This window comes from Panonychus citri, unplaced genomic scaffold (genome assembly GCF_014898815.1).
Source record: "Panonychus citri isolate SS breed McGregor unplaced genomic scaffold, ASM1489881v1 Contig00113, whole genome shotgun sequence".
Lineage (NCBI taxonomy): Eukaryota > Metazoa > Arthropoda > Arachnida > Trombidiformes > Tetranychidae > Panonychus > Panonychus citri.
In genome coordinates, this window is record NW_026515518.1 from 279,057 (window position 1) to 297,057 (window position 18,001).

An 18,001-nucleotide genomic window follows, 5' to 3' on the forward strand; every position below is an offset into this window, starting at 1 on the left:
ATTATGAAATCGACAATTAGTTGATTATTATTATTATTGTGATGGTGAATTAAAGGAAAACATTTCCTTCTCACTTTAATAATTTAATCAATTATTTTATTTCCCCATTTAAAACATCATTTGATTATTTAAGTGATTCAATTACAATTTGGTGAGAGATTTAATGTTGGACAAATTGTTCCTAATCAATCAAGTCATTAAAGGTTTCAATTCAATGGACATTATGATTAGTAAATAACAGAAAAAACAGGAAAATGATTAGAATACATTAAATTGTAATTATTATGATTTATCTATTCACTTGAGGATGAAAAACATAATGAAAATCAGGAATGGGTTAAGTGAATTGTATTTGTTTAAACGAGTCTGATACTGGATGATGATGATGATGATGATAATTAAGATGAAGATGATTAACTTGTTGGTATTGATGATTTGCTATTGTTTATTTTTCTCCCATTATTTTAATCATTTAGTTAACTCCTTTATCCTCAAGGACAATTTAACATCTTTATAACAAATTACCTTGAATTTTTGGAAAGTTATTATATCGATTTTAACCTCGAAAAGTAGAAATGCTTGGTAATAAAAAGAAAACCGTTTTCGAATTATAAAAGTATCGATTCCAATATACAGATGCAATTCCATGTTGATTATTCACGAGATATTTTTGGAAAAATTTGCAATTACGTTGATTAACTTGTTGTTTTATCGGTAAACAAACGATGATTTCCATAAGCAGGTTGTTCATTTTTCTGAATTTCCTTTGAAATCTCATGTCCATCGCACGACAATGAATTGAGAGTTGCATTGAATGATTCAATTTCCTTTGGAACAGCGATCGTAAATAATTGGATTAGATGTAGATTAGAGGATGAAACTCAGGTAAGATGTATCGATGTTTATAAAGAGTGTTGAAAAGAGAGTTGAATTTTGATGTTGAATTTGATTCCATTGAATTAAATTGGATGATAACATGAACAAGGATTAACCATTAGAATAGTAAATATATTGATGAAATCGATTCGATAACGAGAGAGAGTGAAAATAAAATGATCTTTTAATCGGCTACTTTTTTCACCTTTCGAGCCGCTGGTTCATTATGTGGAGATGATGTTCTCATGGGCCGACGAAGATTCTCAAGTCGTTTGTATAATTCATCAATTTTATCATCATTTTCTTTAGGTGACATATTTGGTACTTTTATCTTCTCAGTATCATCAAGTTGCATAATCTCTTTCAGTTCAGCTTCCAATTCATCATCATCGATCATCGATGTAGTTATATTTTTACCCAAATCGGTGAGAATATCATTCTGAGTTTCAAAAGCATCTTCCATCTCAGAGATGGTGAAATTAATTTCATCATGTTTAACTTGTGCGGCTTTCAAAGCATCAGCACACTCTTTATAAGCACTAACAACGGCCTTGTTGGATTGAACATCGACCAATTGTTCAGAGAGACAGTTGATATTATCGAGTTGAGCTTCCTTTTTACTGAGAACATCTTCCAATCGTTTCTTTCTCCTCAATAATGACTTAGCTTTAATCTTATTGGATGCTCTGATAGCTGATTTGGCTTCTACCATACATTTTTCAATCTCCATTTCTATTTTGACAATGTCATCTTCAATCAGCTCTCGAGCTGATTCCAGACTCCTTAAGCTCACATCTAAATCACTAAATTGAACGTCATCACCAAATTTAATGTATCGGGTTCCTTTATCCTCCATAGTGATAACTTGCTTAATTGAGGTTAAATATAAAAGGAGAATCTCCAATTGATCGGGTTTAATGTTAAAGGTAACAAGTGATTTCTCAAATTCTTCATATTTAAGACATTTATCAATCAATTGTTGTTCATTGACATAAGTCATCAGCTCTCTTGATCCCGATACAACTGCTTCAAGATTAACCAAATCACTTGAGTAGGAGATACTTTGATCCATCAATTCACATTCTTCTTGCTCGTCCTCTTTACTACCGAACCAGGAGAGTCCAAATTTAAGAGGTTTAGCCAAAGATCCAAGGCCCCATGATAACCAACTCTGTCCGCTGTTGGCACAAATATTGTTGATAAAATAATCCCGAGTCACCAGATTATCCCGACGCTTCATCTCCGAGGCGACTAATCTTAAACAGTCTAAATCGGGGATAACATTGCAACTTTTAAAAGCTTTACTCAATTGGCTTATATTAAAGTGATACCTTCGCTCTTGGATGCACAATTCATTGATTGCTCCGATCCACCAATTTAGCTTAGAATCAAATCCTTCAGGGTTGGATGATCGGCTTCGGAATTTACTAAATAGAAAACGGATCCTTGTTTGACTTAATTGTTGAATCTTTTCATCGCACATGATGATGAGAGACACGCTGATAAATTGTTGGACAATTTATTGACAAAAAAGAAACAATAATTCAATAAAATAATATAATTAAAAGAAAATTATTCTTGAGAATAGAAAAAAACAAAAACAAAAATGATTTGAAAATAAAGTGTTTCTATTAACCAATCACATCGAATCTCAATCAGCTGATTTCTTTTCTCATCTTTACATTTCAACCGCTTTTTTCAGATTCACTTTTACTTTCTAATTGTAACAATCTAATTTTTCTTCGGATCGTAAATTCAATTAACTTAATTGTTACTAATTAGTTATCAAGAATATGATATTGTTCCCATCGAGCTGGAATTAGTTTTCTTTTCCTTGTTAATTTAAACAGTTAATTGGGTTAACATTTTGTCCTCTTAATTGTTGACAGTTTGTTACTAATTGTCAATAGAAATTTAGTTAATTGTTATTCTTATAGCGATAATCTTGTTTTAAGATAATTAACTGATTTGAAATTTGAGATTTTGTTTCTCTTTCTCAGCTCTTTGGATAATTAACTAATTTCAATTGTCCACTAGGATTAATTATCAGTTTAATTGAAATTTGGCTTAATTGTTGTTTAAGATTTTTACTCAATTTCTCTACTTTTATAGAAATTAAATTAACTATTAAATATCGGAAAGAATTTAACAAAATCAGTTTAATTGTTGAACTTTTTTTGTTTAAATTTCTAAATCGTTTTTCATTAGCAAGTTGGTCCATTTATCAGAAACGATTAATCTTAAATCATTTGATTAACCGAATTGAAATGATTATTGATATTCCAATGATTTACCAATGTCAGAGACTAAATTGTTACAATAATGATTAGTTGATTTCTTTTCTTTATTCGTCCTTTATTTATCCTTATCAGAATTTATCCAAATTGTAACCAATAATTACCATCTATTGTAATGATAATAAGAAATTGATTTTATCAAATTGCAAAGAAAATAATATTCTGATTATTATCTGATTTCTATTTGATATGAGAAGCTCAATGATCATGATCTCGGTGAATGTTTCAACTTGAACTTTCATTTTGATCTGAATTTAGTTTCCATTTCAAATTATCATGTTAACTCGTTTAAATGAGAAACTTCGTGAATCTCAATTAAACGATTCAATTAATTATCTCGATAAACACAAACAGTTATTATATAAACTATCAAATTCAACTGGAAACAATTATCTTCCACCTAATGAACCAAGTAAATTACATTACGACAATTTGGTTGATCGACAAATTATCAATTTTAAATCATCAATATCACCAATTGAACCTTTCAATTATGATGATCCAATTGATTTGAAATCGGATATGAAATCTAAACCAACAGTGAGAACCGTGATGCCAACAATTAACGGTAATCAACCCAATGAAATCGGTAAGAAAAAAGGAGAAACTACAATTAAAGGCTCGATTGATGAGCCAATTAAATTGGAAAATGTTTCGACCGATTTAAAATCAGGTAAGGTGATGATTCCCGTTAAATTGCCTCAACCAATTAAGAGTAAAAGTGGCCGATCAACTTCATTCTGGTCATTAAGCGATCGGCATCATAGTGACAACGATTCGATAAGTTATTCAATCGCTGGATTACATGAGATGGGAAGATGTGAACGAATCGGAAAATATTTATTCCGATTGAAAACAGTTCTATTGATATTAAGTGTTATCGGTTTAGTTTATCAGACGTTAGAACTTTCCGAAACCTATTTTCGATATCCAACAATCGTTGATGTTCTGGTTGAACATAACGATAAGGTCATTTTACCTTCGATTACAATTTGTTCACCGATACAAATTGCACCAAGTGAATTGGAAAAACTTTTCACTGATCGAGTTGAAGTTAAACGAGTTCTAAGTCAATTTGATTCGGATACGAAAATGAAACTGGATGAACGACAAGCGAAAAAGTTTGATTACCTGAGAAAATATTTACAATCATATTACCTGAGTCGAGTTACAGTTAATCTATCGAGTTATTTGGAGAAATCGGTCCAAGAGTCGAAATTTGTTCATTCTTGCGATCTGTCGATCATGAATTCATCTGATGCTCAGATAAAATTACCATGTAAGAATTTCTCTCACCCAATGGTTACATTTACCACGAACGAGAAATGTTTCACTTATTTCAGTGAGAACAATAAACACTTTGATTCTATCGATAATGTTATCTCATTCGACGAAGATGGTTCAGCGGCCACAGCCCAAGTATCGGTGATATTAAGATTGAATGTTGCCTTCGATTCAAATTATGATATCAATTTACCGAGTTTTCTGTACATTCATGCTTCGAATGATATAATGGCGAAATCAAATAAATACTCTTTGGAACCCAATAGGAAATATGATGTTTTCTATTGGCGAAGTGTCTCTGAACGATTGGCACCTCTTTATTGTCGATCATATTCATCGTCAATCAATTATCCACAATCGCAAATTGATTGTGTCAATCGATGTTCAACCGAATACACTTTCCTTTATTGTAGATGTTTACTTTTTAAACCTCCGCTTCGAATTGAAACTGTCCCGTTATCTGCTCGAATTTGTCCACAAAGTGATAATAATTTCATCAAAAGTTGTCGTCGAATGCTGCAAGGTATGGATTCTAAAGCTTGTCGAACTAGATGCACTTCCGGTTGTATTGAGGAAGTTTTCGATTTCTCTGTAACTGCTCATGAATTCACCGCTGAAGAGATCATGAAGATTGGAAATTCCATCAATCAATCTGATCTGATTGAAATTCTGGTGACTCGTAAATTGAAACCCGATGTTATTTATAAGCAAAAATATCAACTTGAATTCGAACAATATTTTTCCAACTTTTGTTCTCTACTCGGATTCTGGTTGGGAATCACAGTTCTAACATTTTATGACCAAATCAAGAAAAATGTCATTTTATTATATCGATTAACTTGTTATGTCAAAACCCGAATGAAACATAAACGACGAAAAATAAAACCAAAAATACGAAAAATTTAATTTCTCAATCAACAAGCATCTTAACAATTTAATCAGCTTCACAATTGTAACTACAAAACAAAACAAAATACAAGTAAATCACATGGTAAACTGAATATATAAGAATCGGATCAAAATGAGAATCTAATAACTAATCAAATTGTGATTCGCAACCAATGGTTGATTACTTTTTGAATTGAAGGTAAGATTATGACGAGTTGTAATAAAGTGATTCCAAAATTAGGTAACATGGATCCGTTCAGTCCTCTTGAAGGTAATATAACAATTAAGAGAGGAAAAGGGTTAGACAATTAACTTGATTAGTGATACAATTAACACTTACCCAGCGCAAATGTATTCGTAAACAGTATCATCATTAAATTCCTCTGGTTTAATACTCTTATTACAACAATAAGTACAAATGGTTTTCTCAGTTCCATATCCCGATTGGAAGCAACTTGGAGTACATGAAGTTGCACATCGTCTTTCAATCGCAGTGAAAACATCGTTAATTGTTACCAATTCAAACGCACACAAAGTTGTATCGGATGGACAAACGGTCAGGTATTTAGCTTCGGCATCGGAAACATTAACGGCCGGATTAATACAAGTATCACGAAAGTTAATCCTCTTATTTGAATAATCGGCTAAACAAACTAAACAATGGTACTTGTTTTTATAATCGGGTTTCTTTTTCTTGGGCTTCGGTTTTTTCTTGGCATCTTTAGTACCTGGAACAGCACCTAATTAATAACGGGTGAAAATCAACAATCAATATCGAGGTTAGAGTTTGATTAGGTTGATATTACCTTCTATCGATGAAAAGTAATCAACACAAATTAATAAAATTAAACTTAAATGGAAACAATAACAGATTATATTCATCTTCTTGTGATCATCTTTTCAGTTGATCATTTGATTGTAATCAAATGTTTCGATGATAGTTAATTGCAAGAGATTATGATCAGTGAGTGTTTTTATTTTCATTCTTGGACAATTTAACCAAAATTATGACAATTAACTGCTCAGGTATATATGAATGACCGTTATAATCAGTCAACCATCAAGTTAAATCTCTAGTTTATGCACGAACGATTCTTGGTTAATCATTGCTAATAATTAACAATTCTATGGTTAATTCAGTATTATTTTCATATTCTAGGAATAATTTTTTTGTTGATTAGCAATCTATTTGCATGTTTAGTCAATCAATTTAGATTCTGACCCTTTAATTGCGTTTGTTTCAGTTTTTATGTTACAATTAGTTAATAGTGGAAATTTTAATCTCACAAAACTTTTCAACTAATAAAAAGTGAAACATCAATTGATGATTTTTGCTTACAATTTATTGATCATTTCGCTTTAATTCAGTAATTAACTTGAATAATCAAAAGGTCAGGCTAAGTTATCATCACTGAGATCATATGTATTATATTATTGATACAATAAACTATTAAGAACTAAATTGTTACCAAAAAAAAATGATAATAAAACCTTTAGAATATTAAATTATATTAAATTGTTGTTAATGACTAAATTACAACGATCACAAAGATGATCTAATTGGTTTGATAAATAACGACGACAACGAGGACAAGGTAAGTGTTTAGATTTGTTCAGTAATAAGGTGAATGGGAAATCCTCTTGACACTCAATCTTTTTGTCACAATCAGCTGATTCCTCTAAATTAATTGATTCAATTAACTGGACACTGGATACCTGCAAAATCTTGGCCATATCGTGTTCCAATGAATGATGAGATAAAGATCCGATGGCCTAAATTGATGGACAGAAAAATTGAATAAATTAACAATTCAAATGATGGATTAATTTTTCACCTTTAAAATTTGATAATCAGATTCTCGATGGCAAACAATTGTAATTGTAAATGGTTTTCCAAAATGTTTAACATCCTCAGTCTCATTATCAATAGTTTCCTTTAGCCTTCTTATAATGCCCATGGCCAATAAGACTTGGTCATTTTTACATGTAACTGGACATTCAAACCATCCTTGTAATAAACAGCTCGATGCTAAATTGTGAGAATATTAGAATAGATTAGAATGAATCAATTGTTGTATTTGATTATTTATCTTTCTCAATAGTTACCATTATCGTCTTTTTGTCGAATCAAATTAATTTCCTCGAAAAGAAAGGGAATTATTGGACTTAGGAAATTGTTTAAAGTTTCGAGCAAATAATTGATTACAGTTTGAGTAGAACGACGATCAATTGAATCCAAAGAATCACAATATAAACTAAAAGAGAACAATTAAAAGTTAATTTAGCTACAGAGAGAAAATTGAACAATATTGTTACCTGTCTTTGACGATTTTTAAATAAAAGGAAGAAAAATCTTCCAAAAAAGTTGTTACTTCGGTGACGATTGAACGAAAATCGTTATTTGAATACTTCTCTTGGCACAATTGGTTGAAATGCCAAATTTGATTGGCCATATATCGATTGATTAAATTTGATTGGTTATAATTTTTTGAACAATCAAAATCGGCCAATGATCCAAGGCAAAACTTGAGTACATTACGAAACTAATACAAGTGAAAATATGAATGAATTAATGAGAATTTAAAAAAAATGAATACAATCAATAATTGTAATAATAATTTGCCGTGAAATTAATTTACCTTTAAAAGTAATTCATTAATCGATTTCAATTTATCATCATCTACCTTGACGTTACCATGATGTGATCCATAGCGTGCAATAAATAATCTGATTACATCACAACCGTATTTTGATTCAATGAGAGGTAAAGGATCAATAACATTACCAATCGATTTGGACATTTTATGACCATTCGAATCAACAGCAAATCCATGAACATAAACTGATTTATAAGGAGCTTTATCACGAAGAGCAACACTTAGTAGGAGTGAAGTTTGGAACCAACCATGACACTGATCAACTCCTTCGAGGTAAAGATCGGCCATTTTATTGCCTTTTAGAACTGAATTCCAGGTCATTCCACTGTCGAACCAAACATCGAAAATATCCCGACCAGTGACTAGATCATTGCTGTTGACTTTGAGAGATTGACAAATATTTTCAGGAATCAATTGATTAACAGGCGATTCCCACCAGGTATCGATTCCTTTTTCCTTTACATGGTTTACAAGATAATCAATGGATTCTGAAGATATGATTGGATTAATTCGTTCAAGGTCAGTTCTATGATAGAATACGGGAATTGGGACACCCCAGATTCTTTGCCTTGAGATGCACCAATCTGGTCTTTTACTTATTTCATCGGAAATTTTATTCTTTATCCCTGGAGGGAAAAATTGTACTTGGTCCAATTCTGTTAAACACTTTTCACGAATTCGAGTTACATTGATAAACCATTGGAGACTCGTCTTAATTATGACCGGTTTTCCACTTCGCCAATCATATGGATAACTGTGAACAATTTTCTCTCGATGGACAATGTCCCTTTTTAAAAGGTCCATGACAATTTCCGATCCATGATCAATAACTGATTTACCATCTAATCGAGAATCAATTCCGGTAATAAAATTACCATTATCATCAACAAGACAGCAATTTATTTGCAATCCATGTTTTCTAGCAAGATCAAAATCTTCCCGTCCATGGTTTGGTGCACAATGTACTAGACCAGTACCTTTAGAGATTGTAACATAATCGGCACGGAGAAAAGGTTGACTTGAATTAGGCTTCATTGGGTGAGAGTATGAAAAATTTTCAAGATCTTCATTGGTCAATATTGATTCAACAATTAACGATGACCCAATCTTAGATTCAAGCATTGGTATTGTCTCTTGAGCGATGATAAAATAACGAGATAGTCCACTCGCTAAGGTCAGAGCATATTTTATATCTGGAGAAAAAGCGATCGCTTGATTAGCAGGTAAAGTCCATGGAGTGGTTGTCCAAATTAAAGCGTAAATATCATAATCAAATTTACGAGTAATTTGATGATTCACTTTGAATTGGAAAAAAATTGACGGACTAACATGTTCTTGATTATATTCAAGTTCGGATTCGGCTAAAGTTGTCTTGTTAGATGGTGAAAAATAAATAGGGAGAAAACTCCGATGAATTAACTTCTTTTGATACAAATTCTTGAATGAATCAAGTTGATTAACTACATGGTGATTTGAAAATGTAGTGTAATGAGAGTCCCAATCAGCAGCGATTCCCATTCGTTTGAAAACCTTTACCTGATCAGCGATTGCATTTTGAGCGATTTGTTTGGCTGGAACATGAAGGAAAAAACTGTTAACTTTAAATTCATAAACTCAGGTAGATAAATAGCAAGAAAACTCAGCACTGATTGAAGAAATACCTTTAGAACGGATTTCTAATGGTTCTAATTGTCCGGTTAATTTGTCAGAATCTTTGAACACCTTCAATTCAATTGGTAATCCATGACAATCCCAACCTGGAATGAAATTGACCTGATAACCTTGTCGCATTTTATACCGACAGATAATATCTTTAAGAGTCTAGATAGATTTATAGAAGGCAACAATTAATTGAATATACAAATTGAATGAATTGGATTAGGAAAATGTTAATTTAGACAAACCTTGTTGATAACATGACCAAAATGGATCGATCCATTTGCATAAGGTGGTCCATCATGAAGGATGAATTTTTTATCACAATTTCGATTCAATTGTTGTGAATAAACATTTTTAAAACAAGATTTCTAGAAGAAAAAAAAATGCAAATAAAAGAAAATAGTTAATTTGATCATCAACAATTAACTCTTCTAATTGAGAAACCATTTGAAAACAAACCTCAAGAAAATCAGTCTCAGATTTTGGTGTCCGTCGGTTTGGAAGGTCACTTTTAGGTATAGTTACAGTTTGTGACCATCTCTTGGATGAATTTTTCGTACTATAATACCTTTTAAATAAACCATTTCTCATGATCTTATAATACAATTAACTTAATTGTATCAAAATCAATTTACTTTTTCCCAATCAAAACATGTGAAAGTCACATGGGTAAAGAAAAGAATTGAAAACCGACAGATGTCACTAGTTGTCTATGGAGTTTTTCTAATGTTAACTGATTGTCATTGAATTTGTTTGTTTTTGTTTCTTTGACAAATTATTTTATCTTTCATTGTGTTCAAATTGTTTCATTGATTGATTGATCGTTTTTTTATTTGACAATTCAAATGGATACTAAAGTGTCAATACAGAATGAATCAAGCAAATCTAATAGCGATTCATTGTCTAAAGCATTAGATCAACTCGTAAGAAAATGTTTTCCACTCAATATTTTTCTCCTCTCATTTCCCTTTTCTTATATAACATCCAAAAGCTATTTTTTTGCTTAATCAACTAACATTTTTCTTAATTACTGTGAATATATTTATTGTATTGTTGACCTTGTAGATATTTATAATTCTCTATGTGTTAATCAAGTCCAAATTTGTTATAATAATAATGTTTTTCTATTCTCCTTAGCTTGTTAACCGCTTTGTTTTTGTTGCGACTCTCTTTTAGTTTTTAGGAGAATAGAAAATCAAAAATGTTCTTTTTCTATTTTCATTCTGATTTTCGACCATAATTTTTTTAGGATTAAGATTTAATGATCTTCTTCAATTAAGGAAAAACAATACAATCTGTAATTCTACATAATTTACTTTCCTCATTCTTGATTCGGTAAACAAATTCCACCTTCCATCTGAATCACTTATGTTTTATATTATTACCTCCCGATCTTGGGCTCCTCGCTTGTTATCCTCTGCTACAAAGATTTCTGGTGGGTGGAATTCGTTAATTGGTGCTAATGGTTATTGGTCTCTTTTTCAGAAACTCAGAGACTCAGATGACATTAGAAATGAAAGACGAAAAAGGTTTGTTTACATGGAGGAATCAATGGCAATGGCTAATTTAATTTTCGATATTCTCTTTTGGTATCTTCGTATCTCTTATTTCATTTAACGTTTTTTCTTTCTACAGCACTCAGACTGGACTCATCTTAGATCCTTCCATGGTTGACCATAAATGCCTATGGGATCCAAAATACCCTGAAAGTCCTGAAAGATTTAATCGTATTTTGAATAGAATGAAGCAACTCGGTCTAGTTGATCGATGTCAACTTCTTAAGGTGAATTCTAATTAATTTGCATTGAGATGATTTGTTTTCTTTTTCTTCCTTCAACTTGAGATTTTCATCTTTTCATCTTTCAGCCTCGTTTAGCCACCAAAAAGGAAATACTTTACATCCACACTGAAGATCATTTTGAGAAAATGAAAGTAACCGAATCCATTAATGACCCAATAGAATTGGAAGAATTGTCATCAAAATATGACGCAGTTTATTTCCACCCAAAGACTAACGAACTTGCTTTATCGGCTGCTGGCTCGACAATTGAATTGGTCGATGCGGTTTTAAATGATGAAGTTCGTAATGGTTTTGCCCTAGTTCGACCTCCAGGCCATCATGCTCTTGCCGATAAACCCTGTGGCTATTGTTTCTTCAATAACATCGCCATCGGAGCTGCTCATGCGGTTAAAAAACACGGATTAAAACGGGTTCTTATCGTTGATTGGGATGTTCACCATGGACAAGCAACTCAATTTGCATTCGAAGAGCAAGATGAAGTTATGTACTTTTCAATTCACAAATATCTTCATGGTTCATTTTGGCCTGAACTTATTGAATCAAATTATACATCAACCGGTCGAGGTCCTGGTAAAGGTTACAATATAAACGTACCTTTGAACGAAGAGGGTTTAACTGATCACGATTATCTCGCCATTTCCATAATATTTTACTTCCTCTTGCCTACGAGTATAATCCTCAGTTGATCTTAATTTCCGCCGGATATGATGCTGCAATTGGATGTCCAGAAGGAAATATGTCATTATCTCCCTCGTTATATGCACATTTAACTAATCAATTGATGACTTTTGCCGATGGAAAAGTTTGTGTCATTTTGGAAGGTGGTTATTGTCTTTCATCTCTCGCTGAAGGAGCTTCTCTCACACTTCGTGCTCTTCTTGGTGACCCTTGTCCACCTTTAAATTCAAAGGAGCCAATTAAACTTCACAAAGCTATGGTGGACTCGATTCTTGATGTTATTTGGGCTCTTAAACCTCAATGGAAATCTTTAAGAATCCAGGAAGAATTTAGTTATTCAGGAAAATCCAACGACGAAAACACCAATCCTATGGTTAGAAAATATACTCCGATGATTGAGTATCACGGTAAATCATCATTAGAAGATCCACCAAGTAAATATGAGACAAGAGATTGTTATCTTGCCCATGACAAGGAAACTTTTGAAAAATTTGAAGCAATAATTAAACGTGAAAAGGAATTAGCTGATTTAACTGTTCCACCAATTAGAACTTGTATAAAGTTTGATGCTGATATGAATTCACATCGTCGTCAAAAATCAGAGCATCCAGAATGTCCAGATAGAATCGTTTCAATTTACAATGGACTAAAGAAAGAAGGTCTTTTGGATAAATGTCTCCTCATTGATACAAAAAGAGTTGTAACTGATGATGAGCTTAAATTGGTTCATACTGATGATTATATTTCCGGGTTAAAACTTTTAAAACACATGAATCAAGATCAAGTAAACTCAATTGCTCATACCTACGATTCAATTTATATGTGTAAAAACACAAATGAAGCAGCTCGACTATCAGCTGGAGCTTTACTTCAAGTAACTGATCAAGTTTTGACTAATAAGGCACGAAATGGATTCGCAATCATTAGGCCCCCTGGACATCATGCTGCCAAAAGTGCTGCTGCTGGTTTTTGTATTTTCAATAATGTGGCCGTTGCTGCCGAATATGCTATACACAAGTATGGCCTGAAAAAGGTTTTGATCGTTGATTGGGATGTTCACCATGGAGATGGAACTCAATCTATTTTCGAAGATCATCCGAATGTCCTTTTTATTTCTCTTCATCGTTACGATTTTGCTTCATTCTATCCAAGTACAATCAAATCAGGCTTTAAAACCAAATCAAATATTATCAACATTCCTTGGAATGGTGGACCAATGTCAAATTCTGATTACATTTCAGCATTCGCAAATATAATTCTGCCCGTAGCATATGAATATAATCCGGAGGTTGTTTTTGTTTCTGCAGGATTTGATGCTGCTAAAAATGATCCACTTGGAGAGTACAAACTTGACCCCGAAGTGTTTGGTCACTTTACTCATTTACTGAGTGGACTTGCCCGAGGAAAATTAATTCTTGCTTTAGAGGTTTGTAGAAAATGATTAAAATCTTAAATCAATTTGATTAGTAAAACTTTTGCTCCTTTTCCACAGGGTGGTTACAATATCGCTGCTATAACAAACTCTGCAATCGAATGTGTGTCCGTTTTACTTGGTCAACCTCCTAAACCATTGGTAAAAACGGAAATAAATGAAAACGCTCGAACAACACTTCGAGATGTGATGGGCTACCATTCATCAAACTTTTCGTCACTTGCTTTTTATGCCAAACTTCCGCCGAACAAATTAGTTGACTAAAGTCATGGACTTTTTCATGGAATATTTTTCTTGAAACCAAATAACGAAAACGAAAAGCCTCAAAATTTTGTTGGAAATCGACCGAAAATCGTTCAATTTCTCCTTTCCTTTTCGGACATTTTCCTTTATTATTCCGATAAATGTGATAACCAATTTAATAGATTTCAGCTCTTAACCAACCAGATCTTTCATTCACTTTTGCCATAAACAAAACAAAACTAGCAATTAACTTATCATCTCATAAAATTTTCCATAGTTAATTTTATTGACAAATAATTTGTTCTTCTAAATTAATCTTACGATATTGTTTATCTTTTATTATCCATGAATTTTTGCTGTTTTTTTCAAACACGAAAAAGAAAACAAATGTAATTCTTACAACGATAAATTTGTTGATGTTAAATTAAAAATGACAGAATTACCGTTAACCCGATCATCTGTAAATAATAATATTCCAATGTTTTCGTATTCAAGGTAATTCGTGTTTATTTCATCTTCATTATACATTCTTGTCTCATATCTCACGTTAATTATTTATCTTTAGTCATTATAAGTAAAATCTCTTTGTTGCTAAACTAGAAAAGAATAATTTTTATTTTTAATTGTGGTGATTAATGAGAAGCATAATCAGAGTGAATTAACCAGACATGGAGATATGAGGAATGTTGGTAAGTTTTCATGAGTATAAAGGTGATGGATAAAGAGGGTATCCAAAATAGAAGAGAGAAAAAGAATTGATGAAGAGAGTTTAAGAGAAGAAAAGTAAAAACAATTGATTTGAAGGTTCGAAGATCACGAAAGTTACTCCTTTTGTTTAAAATTCGAGTGAAGAAAAATATAAGATCAAAATGATCATCTGGTAAATGTTTAGAACTCTTATTTTTGTGAATGAGCTTAGAAATGCTTCACTTTCAATACTGGCAAAGTGAGACGATTGATTTTGTTTGAAGTGAGATAAAAATGATTTCCAATGGATTTTGAGTTGGTGCTGATGAGAAGAAAAATATTGCAAGATGAGCTGCATTTTCTAATTATCAATTAAATTGTGATAAAATTTGAGTGGTGAGTATATGTGAGGGAGAGAGAGAGAGAAATAGAGAAGCTTTGGAAATGAGTGAGATAAATGAGAGATCTTTTGGCATTGGTGATAATCAAATGAATCCAATTGTGTTGATATTCATCCAGATTTACCGGTTAAAAAGGCGAATAAGATACATCACATTGGATGAAAAAAGATCACAATTCAAATTAAATTGCTCTTTAAATTGTAAGATTAAAGGTGAAAAAGATGCAATATTTGAGTTTGGGGATGCTAATTGGATTTATCAGTCTTCTGGGCTATTTTCTTGGCTGTGTTTTGATTTGAATGTATCATTCATCTCGTTATTGTCTTTGAACCATTTTAAACAAGTCTTTAAACTGATCACTTCCATTTTGACGATTTTATTAACATCTTCGAGGTTCTCGTGAGTTTCATTGTCCAAAATCTGAAGAATACGATCTACCTTTTCGGTGATACATTGGTCGTAATGAGTTTTTCTCTTCTTGATTAAGGTTTCTTTCTGTTTAATTTGCTTCTCTCTTTGCTCTAACTGCAGGTAAACAGCTTGAAGTTCAAGGTATAGATTATTAACATTTTCGAGCTTCTTTTCGTAGATACGTTTTTCCTCTAGAACGGCTTGAGTTTCCTCTTCTCTTTTCCGGGTAAGATCTAATTCATCGTCACTTGAGAATGGGCTGATTTGTCCAGAGACTCTCTTCATATGTGAAAAATAAAGGTCAATTTCCTCTTTCCATGTTGCTTGTAGTTGATAAAATTTATCATTTCCAATGCTGATTATCTCATTTGCAGCAATATCCAAGTGATCTAAGATCTGAGCAAAAGTTGGCCGATTAGCTGGTTTTTGTTTCCAGCATTGGTTCAGTAAAAGTTTCAAACCATCGGGACATGTTGTTGGCACTGGTAAGTGAAGGCTTGTATTACCAACTCCCCACATGATAGCTGACGAGTCAACATCTTTATATGGGATCTCTCTGGTCAGTATTTCCCAAATTACAACACCATATGACCAAACGTCAACCTTTTCTGAGCAACGCTCATTTCTGATCACTTCTGGTGCCATCCAAGAAACTGTACCAGCGAATGACATTTTCATACTTTTATCGTCCCAAAGGCGACTATTACCAAAGTCTGATATTTTTAGGACATTGTTACTGCTCATAAGGACATTCGGTGATTTCAAATCTCGATGGATAATTTTACGCTGATGAAGATAATTCATTCCAGAAGCTATTTGCCGACTCCAGTCGACTACTGTATTTGGAGGGACTTTACGAACTTTAAGTATATCATATAGTTGACCATTCGGACAATATTCCATTATAATACAATAGCATCCAGGTTGAGTACAAACTCCTTTAAAGGCAACTATGTTGGGATGGTCAAGTTTTCGAAGATGCTTAATATCGGTGTCAACTTTTTCACGAACTTTTTTAACGGCAACTGGTTGATTATCGAGTCTTCCAAAAAATACAGCTCCTTGTGCTCCACTTCCAATCAATTGAAGATCTTGAATTCTTTCAACAAGAATCTCCCAATCATCGGCCTTTTTATCTTTATTATTTCCCTTGCCAATGGCACTTATTAGACAACCCAGAACACCATTAATCCATCGTAAAGGTTTAGTAAAACCAGCACTTGTTCCCGGTGAATTGCAAAAGTTCAATTCAGGTAATTGTTGACCAATAACGGGCTGTCCTTTACTGATCATATCGTTGAAAGTAGGTGCATTCACGTTAAGGCGTTCAAATACCATTGGCATTCTTTTCACATCTTTTAATGTATCAATACGAATATCATCAGGAGTATCTCGAGTTATGTCCGGCATCGAACGGCTTAGACTTGGATTCCGGGTCAAAGGTTTTTCGTATGAAGGTATTTCCATCCTCGGTTTTATGTATTGATCTGATTCACTTTGATTTTGATCCTCCATCTTTCAAATAGTAAATCACAGGTTAAATAAACTATTATGTCGCAGATTGAATGGTAAATATAGAAGAACAAGAAAGAAACAACAATTATTATATTATCGAATCGTGGTGATAGAAAGCATATGTATTAAAGAGATAAATGATTCCTTTTTTGACGTAAAATCACTGAATCAATTTTTTGTTAGATGTGTGAACAATTAAATCAATTAAAATGTAAGTTAAATCACTTAAGTTGAAAACAATTAACCCAAATCAATGGTAAATGTTGAGAAACAAAAACAATGACATTGAACTTGAAGTCCTTCATTTTGATTTTTACTTTACTCACAATAGATGTTCACTAAATACTCACATATTTGCTAGATAATCTAGCCTAGATTAAATAAATCTTTTCGTAATCTTGATTGCCCTCTTGATCTTCATCTTCATATTGTTGATAATTACATCATTGTAATAAAAAAAAATAACTCAAATAATGTTTCCTATTGGAACCAATTTAATGGCCATTTGTATTCATCCAATTCTCACCTTTCACCCTCCATATCTTATCAATTATTGTTAACAATATTAGATATTTCATCATGGTCATTGGCATCATTCACCATGATAACTTTCAACTGAAAAATAATCAATTGAGTCAAGTGTAAACATCATCATAAAGACACAGAATTTACCTTTGTTTTGATTAATCTCCTCCATCAACATCACTCATTTGATGTCATTGGTTTTTCTGTTTCCTTTCAAATCTCTGATTCAACTTAAATTTCACTCGATTAAATTATTCACTTACCCAATCAGAAGTTGGTACATCTTATCAAGTAAACAATTAACTACAATTAATCCAATTAATGATCAAAATAATCATTTTCTTACCAATAATAATAATATAAACACCATCAGAATGTAAGAGCTGCACTAATGTTCAGGGCCCAACTTCAATCCTCATTTTAAACCATTTCCATGTAGATTAGTATCTCTTTCAATAGATCAGGTAAGATGTCACACCTCAGTCACTTTCGATTAAATTAAATCACACTAATAATCCAATTAAAGATAAACCAATTTTGATAATTACTAAAAGATGAAACAATTAAATGATCACAACACATGAACAATTTTCTTTGACAAACAATGGAAACACGAGCGCCTCTATTGGCCGAAATTCCATTTAATT

At 32.4% G+C, this 18,001-nt stretch overlaps 5 protein-coding genes across 6 annotated transcripts; 1 reads left to right on the forward strand and 4 right to left on the reverse strand.

Moving 5' to 3' along the window:
- Positions 1-74: 74 nt before the first annotated feature.
- On the reverse strand, positions 75-2,494 carry LOC128390020 (uncharacterized). The gene has a single exon (XM_053349687.1). It carries the CDS (start codon positions 2,357-2,359, stop codon positions 1,061-1,063), a length of 1,299 nt encoding a protein of 432 aa, XP_053205662.1. The 5' UTR covers positions 2,360-2,494; the 3' UTR covers positions 75-1,060.
- Positions 2,495-5,337: 2,843 nt separating this feature from the next.
- LOC128390031 (uncharacterized) lies at positions 5,338-6,479 on the reverse strand. The gene is made up of 3 exons (XM_053349703.1): positions 6,152-6,479; positions 5,686-6,085; positions 5,338-5,609 (listed from the first exon to the last, which is right to left on the reverse strand). The coding sequence occupies exons 1-3, from the start codon at positions 6,225-6,227 to the stop codon at positions 5,498-5,500; spliced, it is 588 nt and encodes a 195-aa protein (XP_053205678.1). The 5' UTR covers positions 6,228-6,479; the 3' UTR covers positions 5,338-5,497.
- Positions 6,480-6,666: 187 nt separating this feature from the next.
- On the reverse strand, positions 6,667-10,329 carry LOC128390003 (isoleucine--tRNA ligase, mitochondrial-like). The gene is made up of 8 exons (XM_053349662.1): positions 10,121-10,329; positions 9,907-10,029; positions 9,664-9,823; positions 7,985-9,573; positions 7,662-7,888; positions 7,452-7,600; positions 7,181-7,374; positions 6,667-7,118 (listed from the first exon to the last, which is right to left on the reverse strand). The coding sequence occupies exons 1-8, from the start codon at positions 10,250-10,252 to the stop codon at positions 6,852-6,854; spliced, it is 2,841 nt and encodes a 946-aa protein (XP_053205637.1). The 5' UTR covers positions 10,253-10,329; the 3' UTR covers positions 6,667-6,851.
- Positions 10,330-10,415: 86 nt separating this feature from the next.
- LOC128390006 (histone deacetylase 6-like) lies at positions 10,416-14,264 on the forward strand. Its single transcript, XM_053349664.1, is given in 6 exon segments — positions 10,416-10,584; positions 11,147-11,190; positions 11,297-11,444; positions 11,528-12,095; positions 12,098-13,566; positions 13,633-14,264. Coding segments are annotated over 6 exon segments (2,511 nt in total). The 5' UTR covers positions 10,416-10,506; the 3' UTR covers positions 13,837-14,264.
- Positions 14,265-14,399: 135 nt separating this feature from the next.
- LOC128390015 (mitogen-activated protein kinase kinase kinase 13-like) lies at positions 14,400-17,956 on the reverse strand. Of its 2 annotated transcripts, none has more exons than XM_053349680.1 (2): positions 17,701-17,956; positions 14,400-16,860 (listed from the first exon to the last, which is right to left on the reverse strand). In XM_053349680.1, exon 2 carries the CDS (start codon positions 16,827-16,829, stop codon positions 15,162-15,164), a length of 1,668 nt encoding a protein of 555 aa, XP_053205655.1. In that variant the 5' UTR covers positions 16,830-16,860; positions 17,701-17,956; the 3' UTR covers positions 14,400-15,161. The 2 variants fall into 2 exon arrangements, with proteins under 2 accessions (XP_053205655.1, XP_053205656.1); XM_053349681.1 differs by lacking the exon at positions 17,701-17,956 and adding an exon at positions 17,180-17,588.
- Positions 17,957-18,001: the final 45 nt, after the last annotated feature.